At 46.4% G+C, this 21,442-nt stretch overlaps 1 protein-coding gene across 7 annotated transcripts in view; it reads left to right on the top strand.

Annotated features, from left to right (window-relative positions):
- The window catches only part of EP400 (E1A binding protein p400), a 137,578-nt gene that overhangs the window by 99,731 nt on the left and 16,405 nt on the right, over positions 1 to 21,442 (top strand). For 6 of the 7 annotated variants that reach the window (XR_008379402.1, XM_053587150.1, XM_053587153.1 and 3 more), the window contains 15 exons: positions 1,405 to 1,563; positions 1,737 to 1,820; positions 2,184 to 2,318; positions 2,980 to 3,024; positions 3,108 to 3,261; positions 4,663 to 4,904; positions 5,019 to 5,192; positions 6,058 to 6,194; positions 6,338 to 6,394; positions 8,381 to 8,459; positions 8,588 to 8,860; positions 11,047 to 11,092; positions 11,458 to 11,567; positions 19,068 to 19,281; positions 19,388 to 19,590. Coding sequence is in view for 6 of the 7 variants with exons in the window: in XM_053587150.1 (XP_053443125.1) it covers positions 1,405 to 1,563; positions 1,737 to 1,820; positions 2,184 to 2,318; positions 2,980 to 3,024; positions 3,108 to 3,261; positions 4,663 to 4,904; positions 5,019 to 5,192; positions 6,058 to 6,194; positions 6,338 to 6,394; positions 8,381 to 8,459; positions 8,588 to 8,860; positions 11,047 to 11,092; positions 11,458 to 11,567; positions 19,068 to 19,281; positions 19,388 to 19,590 (2,112 nt within the window). In the remaining variant the exon portion in view is untranslated. The remainder of the gene's footprint in view (positions 1 to 1,404; positions 1,564 to 1,736; positions 1,821 to 2,183; positions 2,319 to 2,979; positions 3,025 to 3,107; positions 3,262 to 4,662; positions 4,905 to 5,018; positions 5,193 to 6,057; positions 6,195 to 6,337; positions 6,395 to 8,380; positions 8,460 to 8,587; positions 8,861 to 11,046; positions 11,093 to 11,457; positions 11,568 to 19,067; positions 19,282 to 19,387; positions 19,591 to 21,442) is intronic. The other variant, XM_053587151.1, reaches the window with a different exon arrangement.

Here is a 21,442-nt window from a genome sequence, read left to right as displayed (position 1 = left end):
GCTTTCAGTTTTATTCCATTCAGTAAAATATTAGCTGTGGGTTTGTCATAGATAGCTTCAATCAGTTTAAGAAATGTGCCACATATGCCTGTACTCTTCAGTGTTCTAATTAGAAAAGGATGCTGGGTTTTATCGAATGCTTTTTCTGCATCTATTGAGAGGATCATATGGTCTTTATTTTTGTTTCTGTTGATATGGTGGATAACATTTATGGACTTGCATATATTAAACCAGTCTTGCATCCCTGGGATGAAACCTATTTGATCAGGCAGCTCCTGTGGCTCAGTGAGTAGGGCGCCAGCCCCATATACTGAGGGTGGCAGGTTCGGACCCAGCCTCGACCAAACTGCAACAAAAAATAGCCAGGTGTTGTGTTGGGTGCCTGTAGTCCCAGCTACTCAGGAGGCTGAGGCAAGAGAATCGCCTAAGCCCAAGAATTGGAGGTAGCTGGGAGCTGTGATGCCATAGCACTCTACTGAGGGCAATAAAGTGAGACTCTGTCTCTTAAAAAAAAAAAGAAAAGAAAAAGGAAACCTACTTGATCATGATGTATGACTTTTTTGATGAGAAGCTGTAATCTATTGGCTAGGATTTTGTTGAGAATTTTTGCATGTATATTCATTTTTGAAATTAGTCTGAAATTCTCCTTTTTAGTTGGGTCTTTTTCTGGTTTTGGAATCAGGGTGATGTTTGCTTCATAGAACGTGTTGGGGAAGATTCCTTCCTCCTCAGTTTTTTGGAATAATTTCTGTAGTATAAGAAGGTTGTAGCAGGTTTTAATTTATATCTTCTAACTAAAAACTGTATCCCCATCTCAGATGTGAGAGTTTCTTTTGCCCAAATCTACCAGTAACTGACTGATGCATGCTCCTAGCTGTTTTAACAGGTGAATAGTCTGTTTCCTTATTTTAATTTGCATTTTGCATATTTTAAACTGTGGTATAGCTGACTGTCTGCTGTGTTTACAGTTTCTGTATTGCATTTCTCTGTGGACTTGCTTCTGGCTGCAAAGGGCTGGTCTTCATCTGCATGGGTCGTGGACAGCACCCTCCTGTCCTCTGTGGCTCAGAGCCATGGCTGGTTATATGGGAGTGAGATGAGACCACAGGCCCTTCCTTATTCCTGGGGTATGGGGCTTGGGGAGGTCTTACTGGTCTCTCCTTTCATTTTGGATGAACTTTGCTATATTAGTCCCCAGCTCTTCTATGGGGCTTTCCTTCCAACTTGATAGTAACTTCCAGAAGGCCCAACGTTGCTTGTGTCATCTGACCACTTTACACACTCAGGAAGAGCTCATTGTTTACAGGGTTGGCATCTCTGTAGTTCATATAGGGCAGCCCTTTCTCAGAACTCCTTCATTTATGAAGTATATCAGAGTGTAATCTAAACATAGAATTTCTTTAGGCCCTCAAGAGTATTGAGTATCTGGAGGAAGATGCCCAAAAGTCTGTAGAGGAAGCAGTGCCTGGGTCCAACACTGACATCCTGTCATCAGACGTGGAGGGTGCCAGGTGTGGGAAGGAGCCATCACAGCTGGAGGAGCTTGCGGACTTCATGGAGCAGGTCTGGGGACTGCTGCCTGTGAACTTGACCCTACTATAAAATATTTCTTGTTTACTTAAGCCAAGAATAATCACATTTTGATTCACATGTTGGTGAGTGGGGTGTAAGGAACATAGCTTGTTGTTATATTAACTTGCTATTAACATTATTCAAAAAATGTATTTTTAAAACAGCTTACACCAATTGAAAAATATGCTTTAAATTACCTGGAATTATTTCATACTTCCCTTGAGCAAGAAAAAGAAAGAACTAGTGAGGTAAGAGAATCAACTTTGATTAGTTTAATGTGAAAAATCTCAAAATCTTTAGTGTTAAATTATATTAAAAGTAACTGATTTCATAAAGTTAAAGAAATAACCCACCAGACCCACCGGTGTAGAAACTGAGTTAATATTAAAGGAGTCATGGAAAATCCTGTGTAGGCAACTATGAAGCTTATTTTTTACTGTGATGTCTTTTTACTTGATTCAAAGCAGATTATGTTTGATAGGTGATGGGTGGGGCCATGAGGTGGGAAGGAAGCCCCTGCACCCAGAGGCGATGGCAGTAAGCTATAGAGGGGAAGGATGGGCAGAGTCTGTTGCTCCAATTTCCACAGACTCTGCTGCTCTTTCCACCAGGTTGCAGTGACAGCTGCAGTGAGGGAGTGGGAGTCCCGGAACCTGGAGACTCTGCAGGAAAGGGAGGCCCGGCTGCAGCTAGGGCCAGAGGAAGCAGAGCTGCTCACCTACACACGGGAGGACGCTTACAGCATGGTACTTGCCATTCTATGACACCCAGACACATTCAGACTCTGAGCATGTTCATCAAAAAATGCCTGAGGAGTTTTTACTCTTCATATCCAAAGAACCCCGTTCATGTTCTAAAAGTATAATTTTTTTTTTTTTTTGTGGAGACAGAGTCTCTTTATGTCACCCTCAGTAGAGTACTGTGGAGTCACAGCTCACAGCAACCTCCGACTCTTGGGCTTAAGTGATTCTCTTGCCTCAGCCTCCCAAGTAGCTGGGACTATAGGTGCCTGCCACAATGCTTAGCTATTTGTTGTTGATGTTGTCATTGTTGTTTAGCAGGCCAAGGCTGGGTTTGAATCTGCCAGCCCCAGTATATGTGGCTGGCACCGTTAACTACTGAGCTACAGGCAACAAGCCAAGCATAATTTTCTTAATAATTGACACTTTGTTGGAGATTTTCAGTTACATATTGACTTTTTCTAAATCATATTTCCAGCTGTGACTCTTATAAATAGTCGAGTTGATCAGACTTAGTGGGAAAACTTATCAAGTATGAAGATTAATAGTGTGGCTTTAACATGAAACTAAGACTCTGTCAAATATTGACTGAGTTGGAGCCGGACCACGTGGGTGAAGGCAGAAGTCAACTTTGTCAAATATTGAAACTTGTCTATGTTCCCTGTAGGAATATGTCTATGAAGATGCCAGTGGACACACGGAGGTTATGCCAGTAAGTTCCCTTCTCTTGCTCTGCATGGATGAGCTTGCTTCCTGTAAGCCACACACCTGACGAGACCTTCTTTCCCTGTGCAGCTGTGGACGCCACCTACGCCCCCCCAGGATGACAGTGACATCTACATCGACTCAGTCATGTGTCTGACATACGAGGCCAGCCCCATCCCAGAGGCAAAGCTTCCGCCTGTGTATGTGCGGAGGGAGCGCAAGCGACACAAGACAGACCCCTCAGGTGTGTGTCCCTGCATGTGTCCACAACCCAGGGTGTTGTCGGGCCTGTCAGGGTCCCACCACACTGCCCTTCTATTAATTATAACTGGGTTATCAAGGGTTCCACACTGGAAACAACGGAATAAAAAGACAAGGACTAGGAGGCGACCAATGGGTCCCATGGCAGATAGCACAGTTAGATACTGACTAACCATAGACATACTCCTATAGGGAACAGAGACAGGTTTCAATATTTGATAAAATCTTAGTCTCATGTTAAAGCCACACACTATTTATCTTCATACTTTTTAAGGCTTCCTACTAAGTCTGATCAGCACAACTTATAGCTGGGAAGTAAGCTGGGTCATAGCTGGGAATAAGATTTAGGAAAAGTCAATATCTAACTGAAAATCTCCAACAAAGTGTCAATTATTAAGAAAATATGCTTTTAAAACATGCTGTCTGCCACAGGGCCCATTGGTCACCTCCTTTTCCTTATTCTTTATTTTTAAAATTTTTTTTATTTTTTGAGACAGAGCCTCAAGCTGTCGCCCTGGGTAGAGTACCATGATATCACAGCTCATAGCAACCTCTACCTCTTGGGCTTTAGCGATTCTCTTGCTTCAGCCTCCCAAGTAGCTGGGACTACAGGCACCCACCACAATGTCTGGTCATTTTTTTGGTTGCAGTTGTTGTTTGGCAGGCCCAGGCTGGATTTGAACCCTCCAGCTCTGGTATATGTGGCTGGTGCCTTAGCCGCTTGAGCTACAGGTGCTGAGCCTATTCCTTGTCCTTTTAGTCCTTTGTTTCCAGTGTGGAGCCCTTGATGTTTTTAGTTATAATTAATAGTAAACTCAAGAAAGTGTTTTTGGCCAGGTGCAGTGGCTCACGCCTGTAATCCTAGCACTCTGGAAAGCCAAGGCGGGTGGATATCTTGAGCTCACAAGTTTTAGACCAGCCTGAGCAAAAGCGAGACTCCCCCATCTTTACTAAAAATAGGAAAACTGAGGCAAGAGGATCACATGAGCCCAAGTTAGAGGTTGCTATGAGTTACGACATCACAGCACTCTACCCAGCGTGACAGCTTGAGACCATGTCTCAAAAAAAGAAGAAAGAAAGTAGTTTTGTCTTTAGCAGATGCTTTCTAAGCCCCCTCTGTCCGTGAGCCTTTGCACTTCTTGCTCCCCAAGCTCCTGGCCTGCTAGGGTCCAGGTGTGAGCCCTACGCCGCCCCCCCCCCCCCATGCTCCCTGTGTCTCATCTGCTGCAGTGTGTCTCTTTTTTTTTTGTGGTTTTTGGCTGGGGCTGGGTTTGAACCCACCACCTCCGGCATATGGGACCGGCGCCCTACTCCTTGAGCTACAGGCGCCGCCCTGCGGTGTGTCTCTTGCTTAGTATTCTCTGAAGATGGCCTCTCTGTCCAGCTACAGGCAGGAAGAAGAAGCAGCGCCACGGGGAGGCAGTCGTGCCCCCACGGTCCCTTTTTGACCGAGCAGCACCTGGCATGCTAAAGATCCGCCGGGAAGGGAAGGAGCAGAAGAAGAACATTCTGCTGAAGCAGCAGACGCAGTTCGCCAAGCCTCTGCCAACGTTTGCCAAACCGACCGCCGAGTCTGGCCAGGACAGCCCTGAGTGGCTCATCAGTGAAGACTGGGCCCTGTTGCAGGTGGGCTGTTGTCTGTGGCTGAGCATTCAAGTGCTTGGGCGTGCAGGGTCACCGTAATTGCTGTGGGGCATCTCTGGCATGTGACCTCACTCCACTTGGAATCTCACTCTCTAGGCCGTGAAGCAGTTATTAGAGCTGCCTTTGAACCTCACCATTGTGTCACCTGCTCATACACCAAACTGGGATCTTGTCAGTGATGTCGTTAACTCCTGTAGCCGAATCTACCGCTCTTCCAAACAGTGCCGGAATCGCTATGAGAATGTCATCATCCCAAGAGAAGAGGGCAAGGTGAGCGCACTTCCATTTGTCTTCCTGGGAGATCACACGTGTGAGCACTGGCAGCACTGGCTCCTCCATACGTAGAGCTGAGCTCACTCTCCCTGTACATCTGTGGTAAAGTCAGTTCTGCAGAGCTATGGAGGGTCCCATGAGGTCACTGTTCAGTGCCTGGCACATAACATGAGCAGTGACAGGTGTTTACCTTGAACTCACCAGGATCATGCTCAATGTTAGTGGCAGGCCTGACACCTGATATTTTATGATACCAATATCTGTACTGCCACTGTCATTAGAAAGTAGTATGTCCTGTGAGTAATTGGTCATGCACAGATAGCCTCCCTGGTGCAGCGCTTCTCTCCACAGGGTATGGTGCGGTAAGGTGTCTTGGGAGCAAGTAGGTGACAGTTGCATGGCTTTTTGTTTAGCTGTATGATTCACGAAAGAGAGAATGGCAGGCATAGGTGATGCTGGAGCCCTCTGAGGGCATACTTTACACATCTCTGAATGTGTGTCAGCTTCTGTGGGCAGAGGACAGTGGTAACCATGGGTGTCCATGCTGAACCTTAGTGTAGGCAGGAATTGGATCCATTGGGTGAAAGTTGTCAGCCTGCTCTATGCGGTACTCTGCTGTGTAGCTTCAGGTGCTTTGTTTACCTATTCTGTTTCTCAATAAAACTGGGGAATTTTGCCCTCTTTGGGTACCTCTGAGGCTTACTGAGAGATATTAAGAAAGAGTGGTGCTGCCATTATGTTAGGTCTTGGGAAAAGTGCCTGTGTCCAGCCACGGGGCATCTGGCTTTAGGCTTCTAATGCAGGCAGGCGCCTGTGATGCTGCCTGTCTAGTTGTGATGTTCTTGTGTCAATTTTATTTCAGAGCAAAAATAACCGCCCTCTTCGTACGAGCCAAATCTACGCCCAGGATGAGAACGCCACACACACCCAGCTGTACACAAGTCACTTTGACCTGATGAAGATGACTGCGGGCAAGAGGAGCCCCCCAATCAAGCCCCTGTATGTTTTGTTTCCTGTGTTGTCACTTGATGTCAGTTATAAGTAAACTGCGTGAAGCTTTGTTTTTGATATGTTTTTAACATTTCCTTCTGCATTATATTTTCCTGTGTTTGGTAATTACTGTCTCATTTTCTGTACTGCAGGCTTGGCATGAATCCCTTTCAGAAAAACCCCAAGCATGCCTCTGTGTTGGCAGAAAGGTATTTCTGTATTTGTGACATATTTCTTACTGTTTGAAATGATTTCATGTGAATATTCATTTAAATCCAATAGCTAGTAAATTGTGCACACAGCATGTTCCAGGCATCAGCTGTGGACAGTGCAGGCATGAGTAGGTTGGTCCCTGCTTGTCTATGTGTTGGGGGTCATTCCTGCTGGCACTGTGCTGGGGAAGACGTTCAGGATGTGACAAGTGTGCCTGGGTCGCTGCCTTCATGCCTGCCTCTCCTTGCACACACATTTTATTACTGTCCCTTAAAAATATATCAAATTCAGGGGTAAGTCTATTTGCTTTGAAATTCCACCAAGGAAAAAGCAAAGAGGAATTGACAAGTGGGTAGAAAAGCAGATGTGACAAAGTAAACAGAGAGGGATGTGGACTGTGGAGCCTGAATGCCAAGTACACAGGATCTGTGGCAATTCTGTGTGCAGACTATTAACACACAGAGTCAAGCACCAGCATTACCCAAGTACAGTTTCCTGGCCAAGTGAACTGGCTCATGGTGAGTCTCCTGAGAGCCCCCGATGGCTTTTTGGGATAAGGCCCTGGCTACTCGCCCGTGGCTGTCCCTGAATATACTGCTGTGCCACCCTAGACCTCCCTGTTGAGAGCTGCACACCCTTCGCTGCTCTGTTCTCTTCACACGATTACCTTCAGGTGGACTGTGTGTGTCATGAGTGTTGTCTGTAAGCTCCCTGGCCGCTCCCAGTGCCCAGAGTCACAGAGCACGTGTTTGACCATACTTGTCAATTAAGTGAAGGGATGGATTTATTCAGCTAGTGCTTGTAAGTGAGCTGTAGGTTGGCACAGTGCTGGGCATTCTGCAGGCCCAAGATGGGCACAGTCCTGCCCTTTTTCTCTAACATGAGATAAACTTGAGTCTTAATAGTTCTTCCAAGTGCAGTGAGGACGCATGTGACACTGCTACAGCACAAGGAGAAGCTCCAGCAGTAGGGGTATGCTCAGGAAGGGTCTGAGCTCGGTAGAGGGGAAGAGGCCTTAGTGCGAAGCCAAGAGAAGGGAGGTTCCAGGCAGCAGCCACACTTGCTGCAGGGCAGAGGCTGGTGGTGTGTCCAGCCTAGGTCCAAGAAGGGGCTATGTGGTGGGTTGAAGTGGCCACCCCTCCTTATGGTGTGCAGGCTCACTGCAGAGGGAGGACAGGTCGGTAGCACCCATGCCTGGGACATGCCACAGGCTGGGCAGGGGAGAGCGTCGAGCATGGGGGCATGTCCATAGGGTTATGGGGTTTGTCCAGGGAGCATGTAGGATGGTGGTGTGGGGGACCACATGAGAAGGCTGGGGAGACTTATTGGGGGCTGTTCTCTGTTAGGTGACTAAGAATCTCTGCAGGAGGGGTTTGGGGTGAAACCCGACTAGAGTTAAGTGGGGCTGCGAGGAGAAGGCAACCCCAGGAGTGCAGACCTGGGGCTCCTTAACAGAAGCCACGTGTCAGGGTTCACTTCAGTTTTTGAATATTGGGTTAAGTTAGGACAGTTATGTGTTGGGTTAAAGTAGGAGAGATTTGATCCTATTTAAACTCTGGAGGGTCAGGTCCAGAGGGTAGGGAGAGGGCAGAGCTAAGAGGACAGTGAAGAAGACCTAGGTTTTGGAAGTCTGAGGCTCAGCCATGGGCAGACAGAGGTATCTGTAGGAGGAAGCCCTGGTGGCTGGGTTGAGAGGGTTCAGTCCGGGTGGAGGTGCTGTGAGCTCTTGCCGCAAACATGGTGGGCACCTCACGTTCCGGCACCACATGGTCTGTGGAAGTGCAGGGAGTGAGGTGGTTGATATCAGAGGCAGCTTTGCTCTTTTGAGGGCTCCCTACCTGCAAAGAACACACTAGACTTTACATCCTCACCTTTGGGGTAGGGGGAGAGCTGTTCCTGGCACATCGTGCATGAGGTTTCAATAGCATTTCTCCGTTTTAGAACATACCTGTTTATTTTTAACTTTTGCTGTTATCTTTCAGTGGCATCAACTATGACAAGCCACTGCCTCCCATTCAGGTTGCATCTCTCCGTGCAGAGCGAATTGCAAAAGAAAAAAAGGTGTGATGCCCTGGGCCCTTTGCTTGCTCGGGAAATGTGGTGGCTCTGACTCTGGTGGACCCGGGATGATGTACGTAGGCTGAGGTCCTGCTCCTCCAGCGGCTTCTCTCTTCTCTTGACCCTCTCAGGCCTTGGCTGACCAACAAAAGGCACAGCAGCCAGCTGTGGCACAGCCTCCACCCCAACAGCAGCAGCAGCAGCCCCCGCCTCCTCCACAGCAGCCGCCACCACCACTGCCACAGCCACAGGCAGCCAGCAGCCAGCCAGCAGCGGGGCCACCAGCTGTCCAGCCCCAGCCTCAGTCCCAGCCCCAGCCCCAGTCGCAGGCCCCGCCACAGCCAGTGCAGGCCCCACCCAAGGGGCAGCCTACAATCACCACCGTGGGCGGCGCTGCAGTGCTGGTGAGGAGGGCTCCATCTCCATGTGGAGTTGCCGCCACACCTGCACTTCATTCAAGTGCTTTTTGTGAAAACAAATACTTGTTGTCAGTTCTAGCACATCCCCAGCCTACAGACCTTTCACTTTGAGGAAGTAGGAAAAATGTTCAGTCTGTCCCTAGAGGGAGTTTGTTTTCATCCAACTCCTGCTATATCTCTTCCAGGGTTTTTGTGGGCTTAGTGATTTCATTGAGTTTGAGAAGTGGAGGCAGCTCTTCTTGGGAAGTTTGAGATTACCCCTTGGGAGGGATTTTATAAAACATAATTGTGAGCTCGGCACCCATAGCCCAGTGGTTACGGCGCCAGCCACATACACCGAAGCTGGCGGGTTTGAGCCTGGCCCAGGCCTGCTAAACAACAATGACAACTGCAACAAAAAAATAGCCAGGCATTGTGGCAGGTGCCTGTAGTCCCAGCTACTTGGGAGGCTAAGGCAAGAGAATCACTTAAGCCCAAGAATTTGAGGTTGCTGTGAGCTGTGATGCCACAGCGCTCTACTGAGGGTAACATAGTGAGACTCTGTCTCAAAAAAGAAAAAAAACGTAACAGTGACAGACTCACCTCCTTTATTCCCTACAAACTACAAAGCAGGTCCTGTTCGTGCTGTTGTGCAAATGAGAACCATGATAAGCTACCATGTCCTAAAAACATGTATTAGGTGCTCTTCACAAGCATACATCTTCGGTACTTCCTTGTCAATGTCCACACTTCAGTACCACCCTTTACCACGTGTGGCTGTGTGTGTGGTGCATACCCTGAAATCATGTATATAGACTCACACAGAGAACAGGGAAGCACTTTGAACTGTCACACATGTGAAAATACTTTTCTTACATAGACCCGTTTCCTCTATTGTTTTTTTTTTTTTTTAACTTACATTTAAATAGGTTGGCCAGGTGGCTTATGCCTGTAATCTCAGCACTTGGGAGGTAAAGGCAGGAAGATCCCTTGAACTTAGGAGTTCAAGACCAGCCTGAGTAAGAGCAAGACCCTATCTCTATAAAAAAATAGAATAATTAGTGGGGCATGATGGTGGGCTTCTTAGTCCTAGCTACTCAGGAGCCTGAGGCAGGAGGATCGCTTAAGCCCAAGAGTTTGAGGCTGCTGTGAGCTATGATGATGCCACTGGACTCTAATCCAGGTGATAGAGTGAGAGTTTGCCTCAAAAAAAAAAAAGAAAAAAACCTAGAAAATTTACTTGTAGTGGAATTTTTATATGTACTTGGGCAACTTGATTCTTCATTCATTCCAAAGATAACAGTACATGCCTGCTTGATACAAGGACTGCCGCAGTGAGCAACGTGGTCGAAGTCCCTGCTCACCTGAGTTTGCATTCTGTGGGAGTCAGGCCATCATGCAGAGCAAGATCTGTCAGATATCATTTTAAATGTTGACAGGAAGGAATCAAGGTAGAGCAGTGAGTGACTGGTTGGTTAGGAAGAGCCTTTGTGAGGAGTTGGCATTTGAGCTAAGGCCTAAATGACAAGGAAGTCAGTTATGAGAAGAACAAAAACAGCAAGTGCAGAGATCCTGAATTTGGTTGAGGGACAGAAAGGTCAGTGTGGCTGGAGTCAGGTGGTAAGGAACAGAGTGGTGTAGGTCAGGGCAAAGGAAGTATGGGTGGGGAGGTAGAGGGATGGGTAGGGTGGTGGTATAGGATGTGGGGGAGAGGAATGGGTTGAGAGGTGTAAGACAAGGTGGAGGGATGGGTGGGGAAGTGGAAGGTGGGTTTGAGGCAGAGAGGTGGGTTGGGGTTGGAGGGATAGGTGAGGAGGTGGAGGGTGGGTTATAGGGCAGAGGGATGGGTTATGGGGTAGAGGGTGAAGTAGAAGGATGGGTGGGTTATGGGACATAGGAGTGGGTTGGGGGGTGGAGGGTAGGGTGGACTAATAGGTGGGGAGATGGATTGGTGGGTTGCAGGACAGATGGGTTGGGGGTGGAAGGTACGGCAGGAGTATGGGTAGGGAGTTACAGAGTATCAGGGAGGGATAGGTGGAGAAGTAGGATGGGGGTGGCGCTGAAGTTGGCCTTTGTAGTCAAGGTTAGATTTGATTCTGAATGAATTAAGCAGCCTTCAGAAGATTCATGCAGGGGAGAGGTGCCATGAAATTTAAGAGTTGTTTTTTTTGTTTGTTTGTTTTTTTAAATAGGCAGGAACCATTAAAACATCAGTTACTGGGACAAGCATACCAACAGGTAAGATGAATGCAGAAATAAATGTTGAGGCTCCGCACCTGTAGCTCAAGTGGCTAAGGCACCAACCACATACATCACAGCTGGCAGGTTCAAATCCAGCCCGGGCCTGCCAAACAATGACAACTACAACCAAAAAATAACCTGGCTTTGTGACGGGTGCCTATAGTCCCAGCTACTCAGGAGGCTGAGCCAAGAGAATCGCTTGAGCCCAGGAGTTTGAGGTTGCTGTGAGCTGTGATGCTACGGCACTCTACCAAGGGTGATAGCTTGAGGCTCTGTCTCAAAAAAAAAAAAAAAGAAAAGAAAGAAATATTGAAATTAATTTTTCCTTGTTCTCTTGCCTTACTCGGTATCTGTCTTTGTAGGCACTGTGAGTGGAAATGTGATTGTGAACACCATAGCGGGCGTCCCAGCCGCCACCTTCCAGTCTATTAACAAGCGTCTTGCTTCACCAGTGGCTCCTGGGTCCTTGACTGTGAGTTAATCCCTTCACGTAGGGTAGCACACCAGGACTTCGTATCTGGAGAGGTTATTTCTTTTAAATGTTCCATCAGTGATAAAAGTACTAATCTTGTTTGGATTTGGTAAAATAAATAGCTAATCATTATTGTAGTTTCAGAAACATTTAGGTTTCTAGATGGTTTAGGGCAGCAGTTCTCAACTTTTGGGTCTTGACCCCTTTGGACTATATTAAAAGTTCGTAGCATTAGGAAGGTTGAGAACCACTGGTTTAGGGGATGGGTTCTGTTTAGTACTTTGAAGGAATGAAAATATGAGCTTCATGTGTGGGTGTGCATGTGAGTGTGTTGAAAATCTACCCTCACAGAATGATTTCTATAGAGAAGGTGGGTGGGGTATAAGGATAAGTCTTTGATTCTGATGACAAAGGTGTTCCCACATGCATGCCACTGTCCACATGTGGAAGCAAAGAAGCGGAGAGGAGATGATTGCTCTCTGGGGGGGCGCAATGTCACACAAGGGCATGGCTTGATTTCATGTTGCTGGAGCATGTGTTAGGACTAGGTGGGGCACAGGAGAGGAGGTGGTTGATGTATGCAGAAATGTCTGGACCCTTGGTGTGGAGTGTGGTGGGCACTTGGGCAGAGAGAAAGAGAGCTGTGAAATCCTAAGCACAAACTTAAGCACTGTGCTCCAGTGTCAAGCCCCTGCTTCTCTTTGATATTTCCATCAAAACAAGACTGAGAATAAGGAGTTTAAATGTATATCCTGTTTTCCATTTAGTCAGAGTCCTAAAGGCAGCATGTTCCCTGAGCGAGAAGAGACTATGCTTCACAGTCACTTTGGCAAGTAGAATGATGACTCTCCTGGGATCTGAAAAGTATCTTTCCTATGAAGATGGTGTTGCTGCAGTAATCTGGACACTGTTGCAGTTAGATGTGTAGGTGAATGGAATTGGTTAAGGAGTCCAGAAGTAGACTGACATACACACACATGTGTATTTGTTAAAAAATGGCAAGGGAATTCAGTAAAGAAAGGATAGTGGGCGGCGCCTGTGGCTCAGTGAGTAGGATGCTGGCCCCATATACCAAGGGTGTGGGTTCAAACCCCGCCCTGGCCAAACTGCAACAAAAAAAATAGCCACGCGTTGTTGCGGGTGCCTGTAGTCCCATCTACTCAGGAGGCTGAGGCAAGAGAATCGCCTAAGCCCAAGAGCTGAAAGTTACTGTGAGCTGTGACGCTACAGCACTCTATCTAGGGTGACAAAAAGAAACTGTCTCTAAAACAAAAAGAAAGGATAGGTTTTCCAGTAGATGGTACTGTGACTATTAGGTAGCCCTATGCCAGATAGTGAACCTAGACTCATAACTTATAACATATAAAAAGTCACTCAAAATAGATGGAAGACCTTCATGTAAAGCCATAAACTTTAAACACAAGCAGTAACATTTCTAGAAGAAAGCATAGGAGAAAATCTTTCTGCCTTGATTATAGCTAAACATTTCTTAGGATACCAAAAGTCTACGAATCATGAAAAAAATTAATAAATTAGACTTAATCAAAATTAAGAACTTATACTCCTTGAAAAATATTAAGAATATGAAAAGCAGTCCGGGTGTGGTGGCTCATGTGTAATCCTAGCGTTCTGGGAGGCCGAGATAGGTGGATTACCTAAGCTCAGAAGTTTGAGAGCAGCCTAAGCAAGAGTAAGACCCCATCTCTAAAAATAACTGGGTGTTGTGGTGAGTGCCTGTAGTCCCAGCTACTTGGGAGGCTGAGGCAAGAGGATCACTTGAGCCCAAGAGACTGAGGTTGCTGTGAGCTATGACGTTGCAGTACTCTACCCAAGGTGATAAAATGAGACTCTGTCTCAAAAAAAAAAAAAGACAGACTGGTAGAAAATGTTTTCAAAATATACCTAATAAAGGACTGGTGCTCAAATTGTATAAAAATTCTTCAATAATAAGAAAACTTTAAGACATGTGCAGAAGATTGATGAATAAAAAATACATGAAAGGCTCAGCGCCTATAGCTCAGCAGCTAGGGCACCAGCCACATACATCAGAGCTGGCAGGTTTGAATCCAGCCTGGGCCTGCCAAACAACAATGACAACTACAACCAAAAAATAGCCGGGCGTTGTGGTGGGCACTTGTAGTCCCAGCTACTTGGGAGGCTGAGGCAAGAGAATCGCTTAAGCCCGAGAGTCTGAGGTTGCTTTGAGCTGTGACGCCATGACACTCTACCGACTCTGTCTCAAAAAAAGAAAAAAAAAATACATGAAAATGTACTCCTCATTACTTATGAGGGAAATGCAGTGATACTTAGCTGTGCACCTGTGAGAATATTTTGTTTCTCCCATCTCTGCCTGGTGCCCTCCTCTTTATCCTCAGTGTCGTGAGTTCTTGAGTTGATCCTGCCCTCCTAGTACTCACACACAGAATGATGCTATGTATCAGAGGAAAGCTTTAAAAAACACAAAAACCTGACAATGTCAGATGCTGGTGAGGATGCAGAGTGGTTGGAGCTTTCTAACGTTGCTGGTGGGAATGCAGAATCTTAATCACTTTGGAAAACAGTTCTGTCATCTTTCATAAATTAAACATAAACTTACAGTATAGTTTAGCAGTTTATAGTACTTTCTGAAGAGAAAGGGAAATGTAGGTTTACACAAAGAATCTGAATGTTTATAGTGGCTTCATTTATAATTGCTAAAAAGGAAAACAATCCAGTGTCCTTTAGCTGGTGAATGGACTGGTAAATGGTGGTACATCTGTACAGTCTGGCAATACCCAGCCATAGGGAAGAATGGACCCCTGAAATATATGAGCATGAAGGAATCTCAGGCGCATTTTGCTGCTAGATCAACAGAGTTTCAAATGGTTCATATGTTATGTGATCCATTTAAATAACATTATAAAAGAAAAGCAAAACTATAGGGACAGAAAACAGATAAGTGGGCCAGGTGTGGCGACTCAAACACCTGTAATCCTAGCACTCTGGGAGGCTAAGGTGGGTAGATGGCTTGAGCTCAGGAATTCAAGACCAGCCTGAGCAAGAGTGAGACCCCATCTCTGTTATAAATAGAAAAAAGCCAAGTATTGTGGCAGGTGCCTATAGTCCCAGCTATTCCAGAGGCTGAGGCAAAAGGATCACTTAAGTCCAGGAGTTTGAGGTTGCTGTGAGCTATGATACCATGGCACTCCACCTAGGGCAAAAGAGTGAAACTCTGTCTAAAATAAATAAATAAAAGCAGATTAAGTGATCGCAAGGTACTGGAGGTGATAGAGAGGTTTGACCACAAGGAGGTACCTGAGAACTTTTTAGGAGTGATGGCTATTCTGTATCTGGACTGTGGTATTACTTTCAGTAACATATGTGTTTGGCAAAATGCATAGAACTGAATGCCTAAAACAGGTAAGTTTTACTCTATGTAAGTTAATAAATCTGAATTAAAAAATTAGGGCGGCGCCTGTGGCTCAGTTGATAAGGCGCCGGCCCCATATACCGAGGGTGGCGGGTTCAGACCCGGCCCTGGCCAAACTGCAACCAAAAAATAGCCGGGTGTTGTGGCGGGCGCCTGTAGTCCCAGCTGAGGGAGGCTGAGGCAGGAGAATCGCTTTAGCCCAGGATTTGGAGGTTGCTGTGAGCTGTGTGAGGCCACGGCACTCTACTGAGGGCCATAAAGTGAGACTCTGTCTCTACAAAAAAAAAAAAAAATTAAAACTCAGGCTGTGCCTGTGACTCAGTGAGTAGGGCGCCAGCCCCATATACCAAGGGTGGTAGGTTCAAACCCAGCCCCAGCCAAACTGCAACAAAAACAACAAAAAAATAGCCAGGTGTTGTGGTGGGCACCTGTAGTCCCAGCCACTTGGGAGGCTGAGGCAAGAGAATCGCCTAAGCCCAGGAGCTGGAGGTTGCTGTGAGCTGTGACTACGCAGCACTCTACCAAGGACGACAAAGTGAGACTCTGTCTCCAAAAAAAAAGAAAGAAAAGAAAAATTACAACTCTCCAAGCAAAAAAAAAAAAAAATTACATGTATTTAAAGTTTTTCTTATGTGACTTAACATTATTTCATTTATTTTTCTTTCTGCTTTGCAACAAACCATTTTAAGGTTTTATTTTGAGAAAGACATTTATTTGTGATATTTAAAATACAAAGTAATTTGTTCACTATAGATTTTATTTATTTATTTATTTTGAGACAGAGTCTCACTATGTCGCCCTGGGTAGAGTGCCATGGCATTATAGCTCACAGCAACCTTAAACTCTTGGGCTTAAGCGATTCTCTTACCTCAGCCTCCCAAGTAAATGGGACTACAGGTGCCCACCACAACGGCCGGCTATTTATTTATTTATTTATTTATTTATTTATTTTTTGGTTGTAGCTATTGTTGTTTGGCAGGCCCGGGCTGGATTCAAACCCACCAGCTCCGGTGTATGTGGCTGGTGCCCTAGCTGCTGAGCTACAGGCATCGAGCCCACTATAGATTTTCTGAGTGACTGTAAACAGGGTGTTTTCCCTGCGCTGTGGGCATAGAACTAGGAGCCAAAATCATGGCGGCTTTCATGGGTCTCACATAGCTCTGTGGCTGGAATGGAGAGAGATGTTGCTGTAACGTGGTGGGCTGCTGGTGGAGTTAGGGCAACGGTTCTCAACATGTGGGTCACAACCCACAGGAACTGCATTAAAGGGTCGAGGCATTAGGAAGGTTAAGGATCACTGATTTAGGGGAAGCTTTCTGGAGAAGGTAACAATAGGCTTCTAAAGGATAGGAAGTATGTGATCCACAAAAATGGCTCCTCTGAAGGCAGGGCAAATAGTGTGAGCAAAGGTCAGAGGTAGAGAGTGACTTTGCAGGGTTTGTTTTGTTTGTTTGTTTGTTTTGCCAGGGCTAAGTTTGAACCCACCACCTTGGGCATATGGGGTTGGCGCCCTACTCCTTTGAGCCACAGGTGCCACCAGGAGTGACTTTGTATAGAGAACAGCAAGCCACCCTGCTAAATGGAGCACGGAACAAGTGGCTGCTATGTGCTTGGCACTGTATAACTTTGAGGTTAGATTGTGTTAGAGAATATGGATTTATGTCCTAGGCAGTGGTCTTTGAATAGAGGCATTATATCATATATGTAGGTTTGATTCGAGTGGAAAAGGCTTGGGGAAAAAACTATTTCTTTTCTTTTCTTTTTTTTTTTTAAGAGACAGAGTCTCACTCTGTCACTCTCGGTAGAGGGCTGTGGTGTCAAAGCTCACAACTTCCAGCTCTTGGGCTTAGGCGATTCTCTTGCCTCAGCCTCCTGAGTAGCTGGGACTACAGGTGCCCACCACAACGCCCAGCTATTTTTTGTTGTTGTTTCTGTTTGGCCGGGGCTGAGTTCCAACCTGCTACCCTCTATATATGAGGCTGGCGCCCTACTCACTGAGCCATAGGGCACCACCTGGAAAAAACGATTTCAATACTCAAAGACTTCTGTTTCTCAGCCTGAGCCAGAGCGAGATCTTGTCTCTAAAAATAGCCGGGCAATGTGGTAGGCTCCTGTAGTCCTAGCTTGGGAGGCTAAGGCAAGAAGATCACTTGAGTCCAAGAATTGGAGGTTGCTGTGAGCTGTGATTCTCTGGCACTCTGCCGAGGGCAACAAAGTGAAACTCTGTCTCAAAAAAAGAGAGGCTAGGTGCCTGTGGCTCAAGCAGCTAAGGCACCAGCCACATATACCTGAGCTGACCGGTTTGAATCCAGCCCGGGGCCACCAAACAATAATGACGGCTGCAACCGAAGGATAGCCAGGCGTTGTGGTGGGCGCCTGTAGTCCCAGCTACTTGGGAGGTGGAGGCAGAAGAATCACTTGAGCCCATGAGTTGGAGGTTACTGTGAGCTGTGAGGCCACAGCACTCTATCCAGGGCAACAGCTTGAGGCTCTGTCTCAAAAAAAAAAAAAAAAAGACTTCTGTGTTTCTAATAAAATGAGTTAAATTACTTTTTTTTCTTGTTTACTCTCTCTGCCCCCTTGGCCACACCACTGTCAGGTTTAAGGCTTATCATGTATGGGAATTAATCTTTTCTTTTTTTTTGAGACAGAGCCTCAAGCTGTCACCCTGGGTAGAGTGCTATGGTATCACAGCTCACAGCAACCTCCAACTCCTGGGCTCAAGCAATTCTCCTGCCTTCACCTCCCAAGTATCTGGGACTATAGGCACCCGCCACAACGCCCATCTATCCTTTGGTTGCAGCCCTCATTGTTGTTTGGCGGGCCCGGGCTGGATTCGAAACCGCCAGCTCAGGTGTATGTGGTTGGCGCCTTAGCCGCTTGAGCCATAGGCACCGAGCTGAGTTAAATTACTTTTATATCACTCTTTTAATGAGCTAAAATTATTAGCTAAAAAATTTTTTAAATTATCTTAAAAGTTTCAAGGAATTGGCAAAAGAATAGTTATCAGTCCAAAATCTAAGGTAAAAAAGAAACTGAGAGAGATAAACAGGATGCATCAAAGCTGTATTTACCTTGAGTATAAATTTCAACTTGTGGGACAAGAAGATTCAAGTTCAAGTCCAAGCCTTGCCCAGGTGAAAAAGTTAAAATGCTATTGGTACATTGAGTGAGGGCTCCAAAAGCCTGAACCTCTAAGTGAGCCAGAAGTAATATCATCTTCCCTGAAAAGTTGAAACAAGTCAGCTCTGCTGTCTTTTTGCTGCTCAAGTTGATAATATTCCCCAAAACCCCTCAAGTCAAGTGAAGTAGACCTGGATTAGTAGTGTTCTGGGCAGCTGGAGAATCTTTTGACTTCTGAGAATCTCCACGAATAATTTTTAAATATAATGAGTAGCATGCAATAAAAAGAAGTGAGCTATGATTGCACCACTCCACTCCATCCTGGGGCAATGGAGTAAGACCTGTCTTGAAAGAAATAAAAAACCAAAAGCACACTAAACAATCCAAGAAAATAGAACATATGTTATGCATGTGTGAATCAAGGGGGTAAGTGAACATTTTAGGAAATTTCATAGGTGCGAAGTCAGTATTAGGCCTTCTATTCCAACTTGTTGTAGGACTTCGGAGGGTGGAGCAGGGTCTGAGCCACATAGGCTACTGCCCTTACCCCTGGCCAGAGGCTGGGATGCAGGGGGCCCTGAGGATGCTCTGAATTTTTGGCAATTGAAGTTAAGATTAGATAAAGACCCTATGTACAAGGTCACATTTGGGGCTGCAGCTCTGTATAAACTGGGGGCTGTAGTGGAGAGGACTGTACACTCTGTGTTTTGGGGTAACCATGTGCATCTGGAGGTAGTGGAGAATTTCTTACTGTCCTTGGGACAGGTGTGAGGGAGGAGAGGGATGGGAGCTCTTGAGTTTACCCAGAAGACCAATACTCTTGCAGAACTTTGTGAAAGCCCTGAGAGCTGCCCTTTGTTCTCCTCCCTCAACTTTGGAGTTAGGGTGCTTTTCTGTCTTACTCTGCCTGTGAGAAGGCCTGGGGTGCAGGTGGAATAATTGGTGATTTCCTCTGTTTTCACTTATAGACACCTGGAGCTTCTGCCCCTGCCCCGGTGGCCCACAGCCAGCCCCAGCCTCGGGCAGTCGGCTCCCCAGCCACAGCAGCCACCGACTTGGTGTCCATGGCAACCACCCAGGGTGTTCGAGCGGTCACATCTGTGACAGCCTCGGCTGTGGCCACCACCAGCCTGACCCCAGTACAAACTCCAGCACGGTCTTTGGTGCCCCAAGTGACCCAAGGTAAAGGCAGGCCTGGTGCTTATTGAAATGGCAGCTTCTGGTCATCTGAGGGTTGGGAGGTGGAGCCATGTCACCGTCCAGTCCTAATAAACAATCCTCTCCTCAGGAACAGGGGTTCAGCTTCCAGGAAAAGCCCTCAGCCCTGCACACTTCCAGCTCCTCAGGCAGCAGCAGCAGCAGCAGCAGCAGCAGCAACAACAGCAGCAGCAGCAGCAGCAGCCACCACCGCCTTCCCAGGTGCAGGTTCCACAGATCCAGGGCCAGGCTCAGCCCCCCGCACAGATCAAAGCTGTGGGCAAGTTGACACCGGTGAGCATATCCCAGAAAAGCATAAACAGGTGGTGCCTGTGGCTCAGTGAGTAGGGCACCAGCCCCATATACCGAGGATGGCGTGTTCGAATTCAGCCCCGGCCAAACTGCAACAAAAAAATAGCTGGGTGTTGTGGTGGGCGCCTGTAGTCCCAGCTACTCAGGAGGCTGAGGCAAGAGAATCACCTAAGCCCAAGAGCTGGAGGTTACTGTGAGCTGTGACGCCATGGCACTCTACCGAGGGCGACAAAGTGAGACTCTGTCTCTGAAAGAAAAAAGAAAAGCATAAACTCATGTATCTCACTGGAGATCATAAATGTATGATGGTGCCTTGTTGTGTGATGCAATTCAAAGTATATTTTGCAAAACTTAGCTTCACCTTTTTATTTTGTTTTATTTATATATGGTAGCCTTTGATCATGCATTTGAGAATTGTCTTACAGCTGTTGGTAGCATTTTTGGAGATCTTAATTTCCTGTTTCCACACATACCTTCTTGCTTAGCTTTCATGAGCTTAATAGGGAGAGATTCCGTCCCCAAAGAAGACTGGAAAGCTAACTTCCTGTCATTCTTGTCCAGAAAGTGCTAGTGACAGCCCTCTTGCTCCTCAGCAGTCTCAGGAGACTGAGTGGTGGGAACTCATTTTGTTAGGGAAGTTCTTCTGCAGTGTTGTTTCTCAGAGGCTGATCATTGGAGTTCTGAGGTATTTGATGTCTGCTCGTCTGTGTACCTGCATTGCCATTATTTCTGTAAACACATAAAAGGAAATGTTATATCCCTGCTATAAATGGAAGAGTCATCTGTACACATACTTGTTATAGGAAGTAACCCCCAGAACTGTGTAGTAAAAACCAGATGCTGAATATATTTCCAAGCTGTGGCTGGCTGCTGGGTCGCCAGAGGCCTGAGTAGGGTCATCGACTCCCTGGGCACAAGGAGGAAGCAGAGGGGCCTGGGGAGGTGAGCCTCTGTGAACATTGCCAGACCTCCTGAGAAGTCTCATGGCCACCAGCACACCCACCCCTGCCCCTTGAGGGACAGTGGATAAGAGCCGTGGTGCTGTGGTTGCTGATCAGGCTCTATGTGGACCTTAAGCACAGTTCCTCCACCATACCAGCCATCTTGCAATGGATCAGTGGTTGCCTCATTGTGCAGTCCCCACATAACCCACTCCAATCAGCGTAAGAAGTTGCCCGGTCCATGCTAAGGTAGAGCATTGTGCCTGGGAGTTCCTGGACTTAATAGAGGCCAATGGTTATATGGTCAGAGCTAGGCTTTAGCCCCATACCAAATACCTGCTTGGTGCTGTCTCACCTTCCTGGAATCAGCCTCCACACGCATCTCTCTCCTGGCTGAGCCCTCCTCGCCTATGCTTGCCTGGTCCCTATAGTCATCATTCTCTTTCTGATAATCCCAAAGTCATTTCCCTCTCCAGCATGTTAGGAGATCCAGTAGTCATAAACAAGTCAGTATAAATTTTCTTTTAAAATAAAGGAAAAAAAAGCATTTTGTTATTTTGACATTTTTATTTTTCTTAAAAGACCTGAGTGAGATTTATTAATAAATTATTGCTTACTATTTAACTTATTTACTAATAAATAAATTTAATGGTACTACCAATTGAAATTGGCTTATTGTAAGAGATAAGAACCTAGAAATTTTACTATGAACTTATCTGTCAGAACCACTATTTCTAGTTTTCATTGATGAAATCTAATTTTAAGGGTCATCACCCATAGCTCAGTGGTTAGGGCACAAGCCATATACACTGGCGCTGTGGGTTCAAATCCTGCCCCAGCCTGCTAAACGACAATGACAACTACAACAAAAAAATAGCTAGGCGTTGTGGTGG

This window comes from Nycticebus coucang, chromosome 4 (genome assembly GCF_027406575.1).
Source record: "Nycticebus coucang isolate mNycCou1 chromosome 4, mNycCou1.pri, whole genome shotgun sequence".
NCBI classification, from domain to species: Eukaryota; Metazoa; Chordata; class Mammalia; order Primates; family Lorisidae; genus Nycticebus; species Nycticebus coucang.
Note: the sequence above shows the minus strand (reverse complement) of the source record. Positions and strands in the feature narration are given on the sequence as shown.